The sequence below is a fragment of the Podarcis liolepis genome, assembly GCF_965112155.1.
Source record: "Podarcis liolepis genome assembly, chromosome: 12".
Classification (NCBI taxonomy): domain Eukaryota; kingdom Metazoa; phylum Chordata; class Lepidosauria; order Squamata; family Lacertidae; genus Podarcis; species Podarcis liolepis.
This window is the reverse complement of record NC_139563.1, coordinates 46,376,059-46,396,426: the sequence shown is the minus strand read 5'-3', so window position 1 is coordinate 46,396,426 and position 20,368 is coordinate 46,376,059. Positions and strand designations below refer to the sequence as shown.

Here is a 20,368-nt window from a genome sequence, read left to right as displayed (position 1 = left end):
AAAAATTGTATACATTTCCCAAAAAAGTTGTAATTAATCAGACCATAACCTAATATGGTATTTATAAAATCGAAGAAAGCTTTATTTTTAACTTGTAAGACTCCAGAGGTCTGCATGCTCCTGTTATTAGTATCTTCCAGAGTTTTAACTGTTTCACACTGACTTAGGATTGTAGAATCATGAATGAGTTAAGTGGGCAACTTTTCCAAAGCTTTTTTTCAAAATGGTCTCTGTGGTCTTTGTTGTCTCTGAAGTGCATCTCTTCTTACTCTCTTACGCTGCTGGAAGTAACTCATGAGCCCCACAGCCCTAATGCTAAGGAGGCTTGAGAGGTGTTCAGATTTAAAGGAAGTGTGGCAGGGGAAACATGTACACATTTGAGTCTGGAAGTCAATCTCAAAAAGTAATTGCCGATGAATATTTGCTCCATATTAAAAAGATAAAATTGCATGATCACACATTACAATCCATAAAAGCCACAATCTAAGACTGTTATAACAATATTCTGACAGTTGAGTGATACTGGCAAAACAAAACAGTATGAAGATATAAAAAAGCAGCAAAGAATGAAAGATTAAAAGCAGATTGTAAAGCAACTATTGCTGAGAAAGAGCTATTTTATATTGTGGCTTTCTGGAACCGAAGCGGAGTAGACTCGTTTGTAAGGAGCCTAGGAAATAAACTCAAACACAGATTGATTGCCGGGATCTGCATATATTACAAGGAGATTGCTTTGGTTGTTGGTCATGAGGCCTAAGTAGTCTTCACAGCGGTAAATATTGGGGCAAGCAGGGTATAATTCAGCGGGTGGCGCTGTGGTCTAAACCACTGAGCCTCTTGGGCTTGCTGATCAGAAGGTCGGCGGTTCGAATCCCCGCGACGGGTTGAGCTCCCGTTGCTCTGCCAACCAGCTTTGCCAACCTAGCAGTTCGAAAGCACGCCAGTGCAAGTAGATAAATAGGTACCACTATGGCGGGAAGGTAAACAGTGTTCCTTTGCGCCAGAAGCAGTTTAGTCCTTCTGGCCCCAAGACCTGGAAAGTTGTCTGTGGACAAACGCTGGCTCCCTCTGCCTGAAAGCGAAATGAATGCCACAACCTCATAGTCACCTTTGACTGGACTTAACAGTCTAGGAGTCCTTTACTTTTTGCCTTAATTCAGTGTAGGAGCCCAAGCAAGGCTGATCATGAACTGGAGGCTGGAGTTCCAGGTTTGGGGAACTGAGAGCCCAAAGGGAGCAAGAACAATTAGGAGGGAGACTTAGGTGGTCTTTAGGATCTGCATAAGGTAAAGGTAAAGGGACCCCTGACCATTAGGTCCAGTCGTGACTGACTCTGGGGTTGCGGTGCTCATCTCGCTTTATTGGCCGAGGGAGCTGGCGTTTGTCCGCAGACAGCTTCTGGGTCAGCGAACCAGAGCAGCGCACGGAAACGCCGTTTACCTTCCCGTCAGAGCGGTACCTATTTATCTACTTGCACTTTGATGTGCTTTCGAACTGCTAGGTTGGCAGGAGCAAGGACCGAGCAACAGGAGCTCACCCTGCCGCAGGGATTCGAATCGCTGACCTTCTGATCGGCAAGTCCTAGGCTCTGTGGTTTAACTCACAGCACCACCCGCGTTCCTGAGGATCTGCACAGGTGGGCAGGAAACCTTTTGGGTATTATAATGTGTGATAAAATGATTTTACCAGCTCTTGGATTTCATACTTAGCAGTGACTTTTGGTTTGGGGTGGGGATTGCTTTGATTGCAGAGATAGATGTGGCAAGCTGCCATTGTCTCCCAAGCAGAAGGCAATGTTTTCCCGGTGGGTGCGGCCTGATGAGATAACAAACAGCCCCACCATGATCTACACAGTGTCGAGCTTCAGCATAAAACAGGTAAGGAGGATCGTTCTGATCTGACACGGTTGGCTATCCTCAAATAAGAGAAACAAAGCAAGAAGGCAGAAATTTACACTTTCACAGTCTGAAAAGAGAGCTTTCGCTTTTGATGTTCTTTCATACACTGTTCCCTTCCTGTGAGCAATGTTCAGAAGCTCCACACTACCAGAAAGTATTAATTACGTGTCAGAGCCCTAATTCAGGAATCGGAAGGGCCATTTCATTTGCAGGCTGTAAGTGCTCCTGCCAACCTTGCAGTTCGAAAGCATGTCAAAGTGCAAGTAGATAAATAGGTACCACTCCAGCGGGAAGGTAAACGGCGTTTCCGTGTGCTGCTCTGGTTCACCAGAAGTGGCTTAGTCATGCTGGCCACATGACCTGGAAGTTGTACGCTGGCTCCCTCGGCCAGTAAAGCAAGATGAGCGCCGCAACCCCAGAGTCGGCCATGACTGGACCTAATGGTCAGGAGTCCCTTTACCTTTAACATGGGTAGTATTGACCTCCAACTCCCATTAGTCCTGAGCAGCTTAGCCAGTGGTCAGCCAGGGTGGGAGTTCGAGTTCAGTCACATTTGGAGGGCTGCAGGTTCCCTAGCCCTGCTCTGCTGCAGTTGGAGAAGGTGTGTTTAGAGGAATGCTTTAGAGGAAAACAGAATCAGTGGCTCTTTCTCATCTGTCAAAGTAAATGGAGAATATTTTCTTCAATGCCTTTGGATCTGACGAAGAATCCAGAGGTTTGGGTGCCTTGAGGTTAGAACTGGTATATCAGAGATGGGAGCTATGTGGCCTTGCAGATATTTCTGGGCTTCCAATTCCCATCATCCCTGGCAATATGGAGGGCCTCTGGCTCCACATCCCTGTGTGGTTACCTGACTTTTGAGGAAACTGGTGTTTACAGTTTCAAGCATATTTATTTGCCTTGAATTGACTCAGTTCTTCCCCCAAATTTTCGATCAGTTGAGAGATCTAATTTATTGTTGGGTGTCCCCCCCAATCCTCTTTACATTGGCCTGCTTGTCATTGGCACCTTATTTTTTATATATTTTATTTATGATTTTCAGTTTTATACATTTCAGTAATTTTACAATCATTTTAACATTTCAAAACTTCCTTCCCCCTCTTTCTACGGTTCCTTAAATTTATTTTTAATATTTTCTGCATATCCGAATTAACTTAATTTGCTCATTTATTCATCTACTTTAAATATATACTCTTATGAAACTGCAGGTTATTACAGTGATCCTGCCAATGTTTTTATCTGTTTGCAATTTATAAGTAAATATTCAATAAACCACTTCCATTCTTTTATAAAAGGTTTGTTATCTTCATTTCTTATTTTTCCGGTAAGTTTCACCATTTCTGCATTTTCCATAAGTTTTTGTATCCATTTTTCTTTTGCTTTCCATTTTTGGGCAAGTGACATTCTTGCCGCTGTAGTTGCATACATGAATAAATTTCTATACAGTTTGGGTAGTTATGAAACTCCTTGACCCTTGACTCTTTCTGTCCTCAGACAATCGTGTCAGATTGTTCCTTCGTAGCTTCTCTTGCTATCAGTGCAGCATACGAAAGACGATACAACAAGAAGCTGATTACCAGGTACGCTCTGTTCTGGCAGATGATCTGCAAAGTTTTTGTTTCAAATTTTTTTTAATATAAAAAAATGTGCTGGAAATAACTTGGCAGCTTCACTATCTATGTGCTTTCTGGCCATTTCTTTTAAAATACAGTGGTGCCTCGCAAGACAAAAAGAATCCGTTCTGTGATTCTCTTCGTCTAGCGGTTTTTTCGTCTTGCGAAGCAAGCCCATTGAAGGATTAGCGGATTAGCGCTATTAGCGGCTTTTAGCAGCTTATCTGCTGATCGGATCAGCTGATAAGCGGCTTAGCGGCTTAGAAAAAGTGGGGGGAAAGAAAAAAAACCAGCAGGAACTCGCAAGAGTCTTGCGAAGTAAGCCCATAGGAAATTCGTTTTGCGAAGCACCTCCAAAACGGAAAACTCTTTCGTCTAGCGAGTTTTCAGTCTTGCGAGGCATTCGTCTTGCAGGGCACCACTGTATATATTTATTTAGTTTTTCAAATTATAATTTTACAATCACATATCCAACATCCAGCATAAAAACAAGATTCCAAAGAATCTCCAGGACTTCCCTCCTGCCTCCTTGTGGGTCCTATTATCAATCATTTCCTCCTGCATCTTTTATAATCAAATCTTTTACATCTCCGTTATATCCAAAATTCACCACTAAACTACAAATGTTACTCCAATCCTACTAATGATTTTAACTGTTTACAATGATTTTTAAGGTAAATTATAAATTTCCCCTGTTCCTTATTAAAAAATTTGGTCTTCCTGATTTCTGATTCTTACGGTCATTTTGGCCATTTTAAAGTGCTCCGGAAACCTGCAGCCAGAGTCCTGACCGGTAACATCAAATTGGTCGGTGAAGCTCAACACCACCTTTTTGGCCCACGATACCCAGGCCAGATCTAGACACATGAAAGAAGCGTTTTGGTTAAGCGCGTTGTAAACTTTCTATGAGAAATCAGATTGGCAAAAACGGAACTCCACAGTGCCATCTGGTGTCTCAGAGTTGTAAAGCATAAACAATGCATATAAAACGCTTTTTCTTTGCCAGTGTAGCTGAGTCCCCAGTTTCCCAAGCCCTTCTGTCTGCTTGCTTATTTCCTGCTTTTCACAGAAAATCTCCCTCCCTTTTCTAGGCCTTTATGGTGTGTTTGAATCAAGATGGCTGGTTTCAAGATGGTTGCTGCGTCTTCCACCCCTGTTGTGTTCAGATATCTCCCACTTTCAGTCCATGTATTTATAACCACTCTGAAATCATAAATCCTCGGTTGTGAGAGGCATGGGGAATGCATTCAGGGAGGGACCATAGCTCAGCTGTGGGATGCGGGTGGCGCTGTGGTCTAAACCACTGAGCCTCTTGGGCTTGCCGATCAGAAGGTCGGTGGTTCGCATCCCCATGACAGAATGAGCTCCCATCGCTCTGTCCTAGCTCCTGCCAACCTAGCAGTTTGAAAGCACGCCAGTGCAAGTAGATAAATAGGTACCACTTTGGCGAGAAGGTTAACAGCGTTTCTGTGCGATTTGGCTTACGTCAGTGTTGTTTGTAGCCTTCTCACCACCTCAAGGGGGACAATCCTGCCCATGGAGTGGGGTCCTGACCATCTGCTCCAAAGTCTGGCTGGGATGGCACTGCTGATGTCACAATACTATTGTGATGTAGTTTAGTCTGCTACCAGGCAGGATGACAACAAATGCAAGGTTGCCACTAGTAACAGGAGCCCAGTGCTTTGTGTCTATCCCTCCCAATATCTAGGGAAATCAGTGCATGACTATATCATTCACCAGTTCTCCATTCACTCCACCCAAAGTTTTGCCATGGCAAGGAAGGTGCTGGCTGCATGATTCACTGGGAAGCAGGAAGCCCAGTTGTGTCAGTATGATAGGAATGACTGGGCTGTTCATGACATGATCTAAATAAGTTGCACCACTGCATGGCATAAGTGGTGAGGTTATAATAGTTATATACTCTGTACTATTTATTTAATTTTATTTATTTATCCCTACAACCGAGTGAGCTCCCGTTGCTCTGTCCCAGCTCCTGCCAACCTAGCAGTTCGAAAGCACGCCAGCACATGTAGATAAATAGGTACCACTGCAGCAGGAAGGTAAATGGCATTTCTGTACGCTCAGGTTTCCGCCACAGTGTCCCGTTGCTCCAGAAACGGTTTAGTCCTGCTGGCCACATGACCCGGAAAGCTGTCTGCAGACAAACGCCGGCTCCCTTGGTCTGAAAGCGAGATGAGCGCCGCAACCCCATGGTTGCCTTTGACTGGACTTAACCGTCCAGGGGTCCTTTACCTTTTACCTATAGCTTAGCTGTAGCGCATCTTACATGCAAAAAGTTCCAGGCTCAAACACCTGGCATCTCTGCCCTAAGAATTTTTGTTTGCTGCAATTTTATATGCCTAACTCCATTGTGGTCGCTGGTGTCCTTTACTGTTTGGGACTTTCAGTTCTCTATATAACTGAGAACCTTTCCCTCTCAGGTGTGAGTTTAACACCAAAGAGCACACGATACCACTCTTTCTTAAGCTTTAAGTTGACAACACGGGATTGAAATAGACTTGGCATAGTCCACAACATGCACACAGAATATATTCTAATATTTCCCCCGGTCTCTTTCCTTCCCCCCTTCAAAACAGCATTATTTATCCGCAGAATAAAAAAGGAGAGCCGGAATATAATCCGTGTGGAAAATACATGGTTAAGCTACATATCAATGGGGTCCCTCGGAAGGTAAGGTCATGATTGTTTGCTTGTTAGGTTGATGGTTAGAATTTTATGTAATTATACCCTATTAAGGTGTTGACTGAACACATGGGGGTCTCCACAAGGATGAATATATCACAAAAACAAGACCTTGCCCCCCCACCGACACACACAATTCACAGCTTTTACAGGGGAACAGCAATATTGGCAGGTGTCTGTTAGCATTTGTATTACATTTGCATTGTAAATGTATTTTTTTAAAAAATGGTATTGGGGAAAGGAGGTGGCAGGTGGGAGTTGACTGGTTATTCTGTTAGTTGTTTCTTTGGCCGAGAACGTGCGTGTGTGCTGATTTCAGGCAGACACTGACTGGAGGAGTTTGTGAGAACAAGCAAGCTGTGGATTAATACCTTAGGCACTGCTATAAAGGAGTTTTGAAAACAAAAAGGACTAAAGCCTCTCTTGGACTCAAGGGAGAGAAACACATTGTGTTCATTAATATACAGTATACAGTCGTATCTTGGAAGTTGAACAGAATCCGTTCTGGAAGTCCGTTCCACTTCCAAGAGCCAGTGTGGTGTAGTGGTTAAGAGTGGTAGATTCGTAATCTGGTGAACCGGGTTCGCTTCCCCGCTCCTCCACATGCAGCTGCTGGGTGACCTTGGGCTAGTCACACTTCTCTGAAGTCTCTCAGCCCCACTCACCTCACAGAGTCTTTGTTGTGGGGGAGGAAGGGAAAGGAGAATGTTAGCCGCTTTGAGACTCCTTAGGGTAGTGATAAGGCGGGATATCAAATCCAAACTCTTCTTCTTCTTCAAAATGTTTGGAAACAAAGCGTGGCTTCTGATTGGCTGCAGGAAGTTCCTGCAGCCAATCAGAAGTCCCGTCAGACATTTGGCTTCCAAAAGAAAGTTCAAAAATCAGAACAGTCACTTCCGGGTTTCGATCATTTAGGGGCCAAAATATCCAAGTTCCAGGGTGTTCAGGATCCAAGATATGACTATATGAATAATACTTGTTGTTCAACTGTTGCCAACCTGACAAGCAAAAAATTATCTTCAAGTCTTGTGTAAGGTGTCTTTTTTATCACAAATAGCTAACAGTGCCCCCATGTCCCCCGCATCTCATGTTTTAATCAACACATTGTCAGAACGCTTGGCTAGAGCCAATGTATATTCTTCGTTCTATGAGCCTGACTCTTCTACGTGATTTACTTAATTCCACGCGAAGCTGCCACAGCTGTCTTATTTAAGCTCTTGGTTTGATCTCTCTCTGTCCTGTTTTGCCCAGGTGATAATCGATGACTTCCTACCGGTGGATCACAGCGGAGAACTTCTCTGCTCTTACTCCAACAACAAAAGCGAACTCTGGGTTTCCTTGATAGAGAAAGCTTACATGAAGGTTATGGGAGGTTACGATTTCCCAGGATCAAATTCTGTGAGTACTGATCTGTTCTTGGCAAGGAGTAAATGTCTGTTCAGGCAGATCTTCCCATTATGAAGAGCTCTTTCATTATTATTTTTATTTTTTTAAAGATATTTATTAAAGTTTCACAAATTATATAATCAAACACAACAATACAAACAAACACAAGCAAGAAAAAACAAGTATAATTTCAAATCCTTATTTTCTTAAAACTTACTTCACCGACCTCCTCATACCTCCCCTTTCTGCATTCCAATTTCAAATATTTAATTCAGCAAATCCTCACCCTTAATTTTATCTAATTGTTAACCTTTCTTTTCTTTTAACTTAATCTTTACAGCTGTAGTCCACTTACTTTCTAAAGCCATATCATTTTAACACTCATTAATTTTACAATGTTTCTTAAGATAGTTCTTAAATTTCTTCCAATCTTCTTCCGCCGTCTCTTTCCCCTGGTCTCGGATTCTGCCAGTCATTTCTGCCAATCCCATATAGTCTATCACCTTTATCTGCCATTCTTCCAAGGTGGGTAGATCTTGTGTCTTCCAATACTTTGTGATGAGTATTCTTGCTGCTGTTGTAGCATACATAAAGAATGTTCTGTCTTTCTTTGGCACCGATTGGCCGACAATGCCCAAGAGGAAGGCCTCTGGTTTCTTAAGGAAGGTATATTTAAATACCTTTTTCATTTCATTATATATCATTTCGCAGAAAACCTTAATCTTTGGGCATGTCCACCAAAGGTGAAAAAAAGTACCTTCAGTTTCTTTACATTTCCAACATTTATTATCAGACAAGTGGTAAATTTTTGCAAGCTTGACTGGAGTCATGTACCACCTATAAATCATTTTCATAATATTTTCCTTTAAGGCATTACATGCCGTAAATTTCATACCGGTGGTCCCTGTTCTTTTCCTGATGGAATTGGTTCCACTCCAGATTCCACTTCTTTCTGAAGATCTTCTTCGTGGTCTCTCAGAAACTTGTCTTTATCACTCACTGTCTTTATTCTTATTTTCCTTCCTTTATATTTGAAGGATAAACCTTGAGGAAATTCCCACCTGAAGAGTATTTTGTTCCTTCTCAGTAAAACAACCAGGTCTTTGTAGTAGGTTCTTACATCTAAAATATGCTTCTGTATATCCTTAAAGATCTCCATGAAGGAGTCTTCAATTTCCAGAGTTATTTGGTAGTGCAAATTCAAAATTTTGTCTCTTTCTTCTTTCGATCTTAAAGTTATCAGACAGTCTCTTGGCTTCTTCCTGCTTTGTCTTGTGTCGAGTCTAAATGCAGTCACTATCTTAAATTCTTCCTTCTCTAGCCCCTGTTGCCAAAAATCCAAGAATTCTTTTGTAAGGAAGTCCGCCAAGGTGAAAGAGCTCTTTCATTAATCCCAAGTAGAGAATGTAAAATAGACGGATGCCATCATAAACAAAATACGATCTCTGCTTTTTGTTCATTGTAGCATGTGTGCTTTTTTTCCAGCACGGCAAATAATCTCTGTAGGAGTAAGTTATATTTAAGTTGGCCTTATTTGGGGAATGTTCTTGGCAAATGCAAGTTAGCACGACTGAAGTCTAGTATGGGGCTTTATGGATTAAATTCTAGGGGGGGAAAGATGCATTTGGGTACCACAACTTGTTCTCTAGTTTCTGAGGATTTGGCCCTTACTGATAATCACATTTTCAGCTTCATCTCTGTGATGATGGAGGGAAGAAACCATTATATTGTCGCCAAAGGTAAGGTGGAAAGAAGCTGTGTTAGCCAGTGCAGTTCTGTCTCCTCTGAATCTGAAAATTTCTGATGGCTGCTGCAAAATCCATGGCATTTTCAACAAGCTGCTTTTCTGTGCATTAGCCTTCTGTTACCTCCTAAAAAGTTTCACGTAGGCCAGCACCAAAAGGAAATGAAAACTGGAAGTTTCAGAACTGGAACCATACCTTTTATTAAACTTCTTGCTTTTCAAAAATAGCAATTTCCCCCCACATGGATGGCTTTTTCACAGTCCTGGATTATACTGCTGTTTTTGCTACCGAGGAAATCTGCTTTTATTTCAGAATATTGATCTCCATGCGTTGACTGGCTGGATACCCGAAAGAATTGCCATGCACTCAGGCAACCAATCTTTTGACAAAGACAGTTCCTTCAGGATGCTTTACCAAAGGTAACTTACGGCTGAGATATATATATATATATATATATATATATATATATATATATATATATATATATATTTAAGAGGCTCTGGTGTTTTAAGCGGAATAGTTCCATTGTATTTTTACACTTGCTAGTGCCATGGCTAGCAAATACTAATGAGCAATTGATGAAGGGATGGTCTTTATCTATAGTGAGAGAGACTGATGTAGAAAATGGCACTTTGGTGGTAGTGTGTTTCAGTCCTCTGTTAGACTTTAAAAAGAAATACGCCAATTGGCCAGAAATATTGACAAGCTTTTGGCTGAATTCTACCTTTCTTTGGACTTAATGCAGAAGTAGAAATATTTTTCAAAGGGACATGAAGTAAAAGCTGTGGTATGTTTGGTGTTTGAGCTTTTGTTGTTTCAGATCAGATGCTGCAGCTAAATATGGATGACTTCAGGATAGGATTCGAATCTGGTTTAATTAGAAATACTTCTTTATATAATAATTTTTAATATTTTTTCAGTTACAATAATCCAATAATAGCCTCATTATAACAATGCCAAAATATAATACAATTCCTAATACAAATCATTCAAATTCCAAATTATATAATTTACATGCCCACCCCCCATGGACTAGAATTGATTATTTTGATGATTTTCTTTGTTTCTACATTCCAAAATCTTACTGATTTCAATTACATTCCCATCATAGTAGTAATCCCTTTACAACAGCTGCTATATTTGTAACTTCTATTCATGTTGACACATTAAGAAGATCATGGCCACAGGTCCCATCACCTGCTGGCAAATAGAAGGGTGGGGGGAATGGAGGCAGTGAGAGAAGCAGGCGTCTTTTAATTTCGCGGCTGCTGTCACCATCTGCAGTGATCATGGAGCCCAAGAAAGTAAAATCTCTCACTGCCTCCATTTCTTCCCCTTCTATTTGCCTATCTATCTATTTCTATCTATTTCAAATGGATAAGGATAGACTAATAAGAAGCATCAGTGCTTCTGTTACTCCATCTGTAAGCAAACTCTGAAAGTCAACTTTCTTCTTCTTTGTGACCAGATTTCGCAAAGGGGACGTGCTCATTACAACGGCGACGGGAGTGATGACCGAGGAGGAAGGAGAAAGGTGGGGTTTAGTACCAACCCATGCCTACGCTGTTTTGGATATCAGAGAATACAAGGTACCCGTGGGAATAAATGCATCAGAGCTTTTGGCAAGACCTTCTTTAAATTGGCAGGTTTTTATATTTTAAAAATCTTGCGTCCTCTTTTGCTGCTTAAAAGCTGAAGAATAGGAAAGCATGAAACATCTTTTCCAAATCAGCTTTATCCGGATTGTTTTAAGACTTTCAGCTCATTTGATTTCCTGTATTCATTGGGGGGGTGGGGTGGTACAATCTAATGGAAAATGCCAGATATTCCTTATTTCCTTTTCTTCGTTTAGGGGCTTCGATTCCTCCAGCTGAAAAATCCCTGGAGCCACCTCCGCTGGAAGGGAAGATACAGTGAAAATGATATGAAGAACTGGACCCCAGAACTTCAGAAATACTTGAATTTCGATCCCAGAACGGCCCAGAAAATAGACAACGGTAAAGGAGCAAAACATTTGGAGGTTTGAGCAAGCAAGATTTTAAATGGCTCATTTGCCCCAGAATCTCCCTAGTGGAACAGGACTGGAGCTTGGGGGAGTAGGGGGGTGGCCTGATTTTCACAGCTCCTAGAAGGATCAGGTCCAAGGTCAAAGATCTTGGCAGGATCTTTTAGCTTTTACACTCGTACCTTGGAAGTCGAACGCCTTGCCAGTTTTGACTCCCGCAGGTCGCAAATCCGGAAGTGAGTGCTTCGGTTTGCGAACTATTTTTGGAAGCCGAACGTCCGACGGGGCTTCTGCAGCTTCTGATTTTTGAAAAAAAGATTAGAAGATTCTTGTCTCCCCTGCCATGGCCTCCCCGCCATTGCTTGTCTGGCCAGCTTCACTCTGGCTCCCCTCACTAGGGTTGGACGATATATCATCCCAAACTGGTTTGAAGTCCACATTGTGATACTGGTTTCATCATTTTTGACCTGGCAATATATTGCAAATCACGATATCTATGTGTGTGTGCTATGCAAAAATCGCTGGGGGGGGGGGGCTGTGAAGCCAGCAGATGTCTCTACATCAGGCATAGGCAAACTCGGCCCTCCAGATGTTTTGAGACTACAGTTCCCATCATCCCTGACCACTGATCCTGTTAGCTAGTGATGATGGGAGTTGTAGTCCCAAAACATCTAGAGGGCTGAGTTTGCCTATGCCTATTCTACATTATTTCATCCTTATTTCAGACATCATGATATATAAGTACATTGTGATGTTTAACTGGTGATATATCACAATGTTGAAAACCAGGTATCACCCAGCCTTACTCCCCACCCCTTTAACTGTACCAGGTGCCCCTAGCAGTCCCTGAAACAACATTATTATTATTATTATTACTACTATTACTATTATTATTAGCTGCAGACAGTCATTTTGCTTTCTCAGAATGCTTCTGGAGGTAAGTGGGACCCAGAGACATTTTGGAGAATTAACAGTGGCTAATGTTTGGATCTTCACCCTATTACTGCGGCAGCACTGCTCTTGTGGGAATTGCCAGCCATCTTGGCCCTGTCATTTAGCAGGGCTCAGGGCCTGTGAGCCCACCGAACTCTGCCCTGTGATCCAGCCCTAGCAGTGTCCCTATGTAGTCAAAACAGCACCACATACACACACACACATACAGTGGTACCTCTGGTTACGTACTTAATTCATTCTGGAGGTCCGTTCTTAACCTGAAACTGTTCTTAACCTGAAGCACCACTTTAGCTAATGGGGCCTCCCGCTGCCGCAGCGCAATTTCTGTTCTCATTCTGAAGCAAAGTTCTTAACCTGAGGTACTATTTCTGGGTTAGCGGAGTCTGTAACCTGAAGCGTATGTAACCCGAGGTACTACTGTACTCACGAGGAAGGTATTAGTAGGCTGGGGGGAAACCCAAGATTTGCAGAAGTACAGAAATAGATGGAGGAGCTCTAAAGGGGGGGGGACCCAGAAACAGCCCCATAAGGGCTGTGTTCAGTAGGCACAGAATGCTGAATTTCTGTATGACAGGACGGAACGGCTCACAGTTTTGAAGAATATTCTTCCGCTATGAATGGTCCATGTCAGCATTAACCAAAAGAATTTTCGCCTGCTGTTATAATTGTTCTCTGTGAAATGTATGTTTTATATTTCTGAAAAAATAGCATGGTTGTGACCAAGTTGCAACAATTAAGGCTGCGCAGAAAAAAGCATTTTGGTTCCCGAAATTCTACAGGACATGGTAATAGTGCGTGAAAACAGTCTAGCTCCCAGGCAGGCACCTCCAGATGGTGGAGATATCTGGCCCCATCCTGGCTCCCAGGCATCTTCACTTGGTTGCAAGTGGCCAATAGCTAGGTGCAAAATGCGCCTGGCGCCTGGCTAATTTCGAACACTGCTATAGGCACATATTAGATTTTGCTTATTGCTGCCTTTGCTTTTTTTCTTTAAAAACGTTTAAGGGTACTCTCATTTTGACTCCTGAAATCACCATTTTATAGTTCAAATCAGGGAAAATAAATACAGTAAATGGACAAAAGTACAAAGATTCACCAAATGTTTAGGGGTATGCGTCCCCCCAGAAAAAAAGCACTGATTGCTGCTCTCATCCCCGTCTGCAACAACCCTAGTTACTCAATTCAGAGCTAACGCTGATCAGACGTTAACTGTTGGCTTTCCTCTCTCTGTGGGATTTAAATGCCGATTTAAGGAGGGAGCCAGTGGCGACATATCAAGGTTAGCTCACTGCGCTGCTGCCTATTAATGGCACACCGGCTAACGGGGTTTATTCTCACACATGCTGGGTGTGTTGAGGGGCCTTTGAAAACCACCACCACCCAGGCAGAGCCTTTCGCTCTCAGACTGAGCTCTGGCGACTGAAACGCACAAAGCAGCTCCAGCAGCTGCTCCTCCAGCGTCCAGGCTTGCCCTTGACTGAGTTGCCAAGGTCGGCGGAGGCGCTTCTTGCACACCCGCTGCTTCTGCCACCCTGAAGCCATCTAGCCGTTTCCTAGCACCCAAAGCCACCATCATTCTGGGGCAGCTTGTGACTTCACAATCGGCTGTGTGCACATCTGCAGCTTGTCTGCAAAGGGAGAGAGATCTACTGTGGGCCTTTCTGGAAGCTCAGGGTTAGGATGAGCAAAGAAAGAGGAAGATAATAAACCACAAGATTATTACCAAGTGGAGAGAGAGAGAGCAGAAGCAGCAGCAGCAACAACAAAAGCCTGGCTTTGCTTGCTCCCATTTTCTGATCAGAGGTTTGATATGTAGAAATTGCTTGGGTCCTTTTAGACTCTGGACTTGGTGGTCTTTCAGCCTGTGGTGTTTGGCTGTCAGCCGTTCTGCTGAGTAGGTCCCTAGATCTCTTCCTCCAAGTCCTGCCCTGATGGTGAGGCTGCCACTTCTCAGTGCAAGGAGCTAAGCAGAGACTGTTCCGCTTATTGCAGGGTGCGGGGAGAGGATGATTAAAGGGACAGAGACCGAGGTCAGCCCAGTTCAACAGCTGGCAATCAATCCTATTCAGTTACCACATAACACCGGTCCTGAAAGACCTACATTGGCTCCCAGTACGTTTCCGAGCACAATTCAAAGTGTTGGTGCTGAAGTGTAAAGCCCTAAACGGTCTCAGTCCAGTATACCTGAAGGAACATCTCCACTCGCATCGCTCTGCCCGGACACTGAGGTCCAGCACTAAGTTCCCTCACTGCAAAAAGGTGAGGTTACAGGGAACCAGGGAGAGGGCCTTCTCAGTAGTGGCACCTGCCCTGTGGAACGCCCTCCCATCAGATGTCAAAGACATAAACAACTATTTGACTTTTAGAAGACATCTGAAGGCAGCCCTCTTTGAGGAAGTTTTTAATGTTTGATATTTTCTGACTTTTATTATTAATAATAACAATATTATATGGGGGCCACACAGAGTGGCTGAGGAAACCCAGACAGGTGGGCGGGGTATTAATAATAATAATAATAATAATAATTTCCTACAGTCATACCTTGGTTTTCAAACAACTTAGTTCTCGAACGTTTTGTCTCCCGAACGCCTCAAACCTGGAAATGAGTGTTCTGGCTTGCGAACTATTTTTGGAAGCCAAATGTCTGACGGGCCTTCTGTGGCTTCCAGTTGGCTGCAGGAGGTTCCGAGGTCAGCCCAGTTCAACAGCTGGCAATCAATCCTATTCAGTAACCACATAACACTGTTCCTGAAAGACCTGCACTGGCTCCCAGTACATTTTCATGCAGAATTCAAAGTGTTGGTGCTGACCGTTAAAGCCCCAAGCAGCCGATCAGAAGCCACACTTTGGTTTCCGAATGTTTTGGAAGTCGAACGGACTTCCGGAACGGATTCCATTCGACTTCCAAGTTACGACTGTATTATCATTGACTCCTATGAATATGTTAATTGGCTTTTTGAGGAAAATATAGCATGTTTTTTGACCTAGATCTTTTCCTTTCTTTTAGGGATTTTCTGGATTGCCTGGGAAGATCTGTGCAAGTATTACGATGTTATATACTTGAGCTGGAACCCGAGTCTTTTTAAAGAATCAACATGCATTCACAGGTTTGTCCAACGGAAAAGGTTGCAAGTTGCAAGTTTACTTCTATACAGCTGTCCTGGACCAATCCCAGCCCCCAACTTCCCTTGTGAGGGAACGGTACGATATTTGAGGCTTTCTAATTTAGAAAAACAGAAAGGGGGACGTGGTGAAGATGCATAAAATTATGCCCTGGTATGGATGCGGGTGGCGCTGTGGTCACCACTGAGCCTCTTGGGCTTGCCGATCAGAAGGTCGGCGGTTCGAATCCCCATGACGGGATGAGCTCCCGTTGCTTGGTCCCTGCTCCTGCCAATGTAGCAGTTCGAAAGCATGTCAAAGTGCAAGTAGATAAATAGGTATCGCTCCGGCGTGAAGGTAAACGGCATTTCCATGCGCTGCTCTGGTTCGCCAGAAGCAGCTTAGTCATGCTGCCCACATGACCCGGAAGCTGTACGCCGGCTCCCTCGGCCAATAAAGTGAGATGAGTGCCGCAACCCCAGAGTCGGCCACGACTGGACCTAATGGTCAGTCCATTTTACCGTTACCTTTATGGAAAAAGTAGGCAGGAGAAAAACTACTTCATGAAACTAGAATCCAGGGCCATCCAAGAAAGCTGCAAGATCGGAGAATCCAGAAGAAAGCATTTTTTATTATGTAGGTACAACTTGGGCATTGTAGCTTTCATGTTTGGGAGCATTCAGCATGCAGAATTTGAATATTCTCACACGCCACGCCGCATTTCCTCTTGAGCATTCGTAAGTTTCAGGCTCGCATTTCAACAGCTGTTTGCTTTGTTCCTTGGAAGGATTGCACCAAATAATATTTTGTACTTCCTGTTGAGATCATTGCTAGCATAAAAGGAGTGATAGCCAAAATATGTCCTCTTAAAGGGTAGTCAAGTTTTGTATGAATGAATTGCAATTCCTATAAATGAAACAGTGACGTGTTTGAGAGAGGGAGTTTGCGTTTATCTCTCATGTTTGGGGTTTGTTTTTTGCTGCTTGATGCTCAAGTTATCATCAAGTTATTATATATACACACACACACACACACTGTTTTACAATTCTCATATATATATATATATATATATATATATATATATATATATATATTCTCTTTTATAGTTTAGAATATTCATTTGGACAACCTTAAAATATCAATGACTTCCCTTCTTCTCTTTCCATGGTTAATTTTGCATAACATAAATCCCTGCATTATTACTTCCACCAAAACTTATTTACGCTGTTGAATTTATCTTAATGCTGCCAACATTTTCAAGCGTGCACAATTTCCCCTCATACATTCAGTAAACGTTTTCCAGTCTTCTCTGATCATATGTTCTTCTTGTTCTCTCATTCTTTTTGTTAAATCTGCAAGCTAAGTGTATTCCATCAATTCAAGTTGCCATTTGCCTTTGGTTGGGACCTCGCTCATTTTCCATTTTTAGGCTAACAAAACACGGGCCACAGTAGTGGCATACATCAATAACCTTTTTTGACACCTGGGAACTTCAGTCTGAATTATCCCCAAGAAAAAGGACTCTGGTTTTTTGGGGGGGAAAGGTGCTTTTAAAACTTTTTTTTCCAATTCATCGTAAATTATTTCTAATAAAATATTTTCTTTTTCTATTTTTAGTACCTGGGATGCAAAACAGGGCCCTGTGAAAGATGCATACAGCCTAGCTAACAACCCACAGTACAAACTGGAGGTTCAGTGTCCACAAGGTGGGGCTGCAGTTTGGATCCTGCTCAGCAGACACATTACGGACAAGGTACCCTTGGCATGGGGACGCGGGTGGTGCTGTGGTCTAAACCACTGATCCTAGGGCTTGCCGATCAGAAGGTCGGCGGTTCGAATCCCCGCAACAGGGTGAGCTCCCGTTGCTTGGTCCCTGCTCCTGCCAACCTAGCAGTTCGAAAGCATACCAGTGCAAGTAGATAAATAGGTACCGCTCCGGCGGGAAGGTAAACGGCGTTTCCGTGCGCTGCTCTGGTTCGCCAGAAGCGGCTTAGTCATGCTGGCCACATGACCCGGAAGCTATACGCTGGCTCCCTCGACCAATAAAGCGAGATGAGCGCAGCAACCCCAGAGTCGTCCACGACTGGACCTAAGGGTCAGGGGTCCCTTTACCTTTACCATTGGCATGAATGTTTGAACCCTGGTATGAACGAGGGACCGGGCCCTGAAATGCCGATGCTTCTCTCGGTATTTGAGCTAGCAAGAGGAGGATAAAAGCCACCCGTTATTTTATATTAAATGCAAAGCCACAGGAGTGTGGTTCCCTTATCGGGCCAAGCAGAATGTTACGAAACAGCGTACGAGTTTTCGGGTCTCCCAGAATTCTTTCATCGCAGCAGATGTCAAAAAGACAAGGCGGGGAAAATTGGAAATCTGCTTTCTGTTTTGTAACATTTTGACTGGCCCTATTCCTAATGTGGATTCGGATTTGTTGTTGTCGGCCGACACGGTTACCTTTTTAACTTTTGTCAAGCATATTTCATAGACCTTTCTTGCAAGCCGCTTAGAGGTTTTGGTACAATTACCACATTTCCCCCTGTATAAGACTAGGTTCTTTTCCTTAAAAATAATGTAAAAAAATTGGGGGCATCTTATACACGGATACATCCCTCTATTTTCTTAAATCTGACTCCCCCAAAATAGGGGGCATCTTATACATGAGGGCATCTTATAGATGGGAAAATACGGTACGTGGTCTACAGTCATACCTTGGTTTTTGAATGCCTTGGTATGTGTACGTTTTGGTTCCTGAACGCCAAAAGCCCGGAAGTAGGTGTTCTGGTTTGCAAACATTTTCCGGAAGCCGAACATCCGATGCGGCTTCCGCTTGAGTGCAGAAAGCTCCTGCAGCCAATCGGAAGCTGTGCCTTGGTTTTCAAACCGTTTTGGGAGTCAAATGGACTCCTGGAACAGATGAAGTTCAAGAACCAAGGTACTACTGTATAGATTTTGTAAGACATAGGCCACGTTTGCGTTAACTAGAGCAGTGCGCTCGGCACCGGATCTCGCAACCAAACTGCTGGCACATGTACAGATGCACCTGTACCTCCAAAACCGTGCACTAGAGCGCATTGTTAGTGTGCCAAAGTTTTTGCAGCGGGAAATGCAACTAAAGGGCTCCTGTGAGTCTTTCACCCACGCAAGAGCTGCCACCTGTGTCTCTGTGTGACCCACTGCCATAAACTTCCCTCGTTCCAGTCAGCCTCTACCAGATTCAGGGGTCGGTTCCTTTTGGAGCTGACCATTTTTACCCTTGCATTCTCTTAAACCCTGTTATGTGCAAGTGTGAATTGGGCTGCTCAGAAACTGAAGGTCTGTTGAGTCATGTCAGAATGAGCGAGACAGAGAGCCTCCCTGGGCAAAGGCAGTCTACCTGAGGGAAGGGGGGCCAGTTGGTTGCTTGGTTTTATTCTCATTCTCATTCTCATTGTGTCTCTTGTGTTTTTATGCTGTGAACCGGCCTGAGGTCTGCCAGGTGAAGGGTGGTATAGAAATGTAATAAACAGAAACAGAATGTAGGTGGGTGGGTGACTAAGGCTAACCAACAAAAATAAGATGAATAATAAAATAATAAATAAACAAGGACATAGTGATTGTTGGGGGTTATTATTGGGTTACCGTATTTTTTGCTCTATAAGACTCACTTTTCCCCTCCTAAAAAGTAAGGGGAAATGTGTGTGCGTCTTATGGAGCGAATGCAGGCTGCGCAGCTATCCCAGAAGCCAGAACAGCAAGAGGGATTGCTGCTTTCACTGTGCAGTGATCCCTCTTGCTGTTCTGGCTTCTGAGATACAGAATATTTTTTTTCTTGTTTTCCTCCTCCAAAAACTAGGTGCGTCTTGTGGTCTGGTGCGTCTTATAGAGCGAAAAAGACGGTATTTTATTTTGATTTTGTATATTCTGATTTTTGTGCGAACTGCCCTGAGACCTCTGGGTATATGGCGGTCTATAAATTCTAATAATAATAATAATAATGATGATGATGATGATGATGATGTTGGTCTTTGCTTTCGCAGGATGACTTTGCTCACAACCGGGAGTTCATCACAATGGTGGTATACAAAACAGATGGGAAAAAGGTTTACTATCCTGGTAGGTGTGCTAACAACCCTCCTCTTCTAGCTCCACCCTACAACCTATGGATACAAAGCTTCCAAAATAATATTAAAAGATTTTCTTTGTCAAGGGGGACATTTGATTGAGAAGCTCGTTGCCGAAGCAGGGTGGATGTAACCCTTTCTCTGACGTTTATTGACCGAATTCTGTGGGTGTCTCATTTGACAGCCTGAGAAGGGTCCAGCGACGCTGCAGCTGACCACTAAATTAGGTCTTGTTGCTGTCCAGCTGTGCCTCTTCTTGTTTCTGACATCTGTTACTGTGCCATTAGCATCCTCTAGAAATGCTAAATGCTACCTAAAGAATCTTCATCTTCTCCAAGGATGGGGAACCTGAGGCCCTCCAGATGGGAGGGCCGCGGGTGGCGCTGTGGGTTAAACCACAGAGCTTAGGACTTGCCGATCAGAAGGTCGGCGGTTCAAATCCCCACGATGGGTGAGCTCCCGTTGCTCGGTCCCTGCGCCTGCCAATGTAGCAGTTCGAAAGCACGAAGTGCAAGTTGATAAATAGGTACCACTCCGGCAGGAAGGTAAACGCCGTTTCCGTGCGCTGCTCTGGTTCGCCAGAAGCCGCTTAGTCATGGTGGCCACAGGACCTGGAAGCTGTATCCCGGCTCCCTCAGCCAATAAAGCGAGATGAGCGCCGCAACCCCAGAGTCGGCCACGACTGGACCTAGTGGTCAGGGGTCCCTATACCTTTACCTTCTTCTCCAAGGATGGAGAACCTGAGGCCCTCCAGATCTTTTATTTTTACTACATCTTACGTCCCCCCATGATGACCGAAGATGATGGGAGTCCATTCAGCCCAGACACTGAGGTCCAGCTCTGAGGGCCTTCTGGCAGTTCC

The 20,368-nt window shown here is 43.6% G+C and overlaps 1 protein-coding gene and 1 long non-coding RNA gene across 2 annotated transcripts in view; one reads left to right on the top strand and one right to left on the bottom strand.

The window, feature by feature from the left end:
* CAPN7 (calpain 7) overlaps positions 1-20,368 on the top strand; it is a 42,987-nt gene that overhangs the window by 14,427 nt on the left and 8,192 nt on the right. The window contains exons 7-16 of the mRNA XM_083468104.1: positions 1,751-1,877; positions 3,393-3,478; positions 6,109-6,202; positions 7,466-7,612; positions 9,658-9,764; positions 10,814-10,934; positions 11,198-11,342; positions 15,312-15,411; positions 17,024-17,159; positions 19,423-19,498. Coding sequence (XP_083324230.1) covers positions 1,751-1,877; positions 3,393-3,478; positions 6,109-6,202; positions 7,466-7,612; positions 9,658-9,764; positions 10,814-10,934; positions 11,198-11,342; positions 15,312-15,411; positions 17,024-17,159; positions 19,423-19,498 — 1,139 coding nt within the window. The remainder of the gene's footprint in view (positions 1-1,750; positions 1,878-3,392; positions 3,479-6,108; positions 6,203-7,465; positions 7,613-9,657; positions 9,765-10,813; positions 10,935-11,197; positions 11,343-15,311; positions 15,412-17,023; positions 17,160-19,422; positions 19,499-20,368) is intronic.
* Positions 11,063-13,636, bottom strand: LOC310690035. The gene is made up of 3 exons (XR_014517815.1): positions 13,401-13,636; positions 11,533-11,649; positions 11,063-11,241 (listed from the first exon to the last, which is right to left on the bottom strand). It is a non-coding gene; the product is annotated as an uncharacterized lncRNA (long non-coding RNA).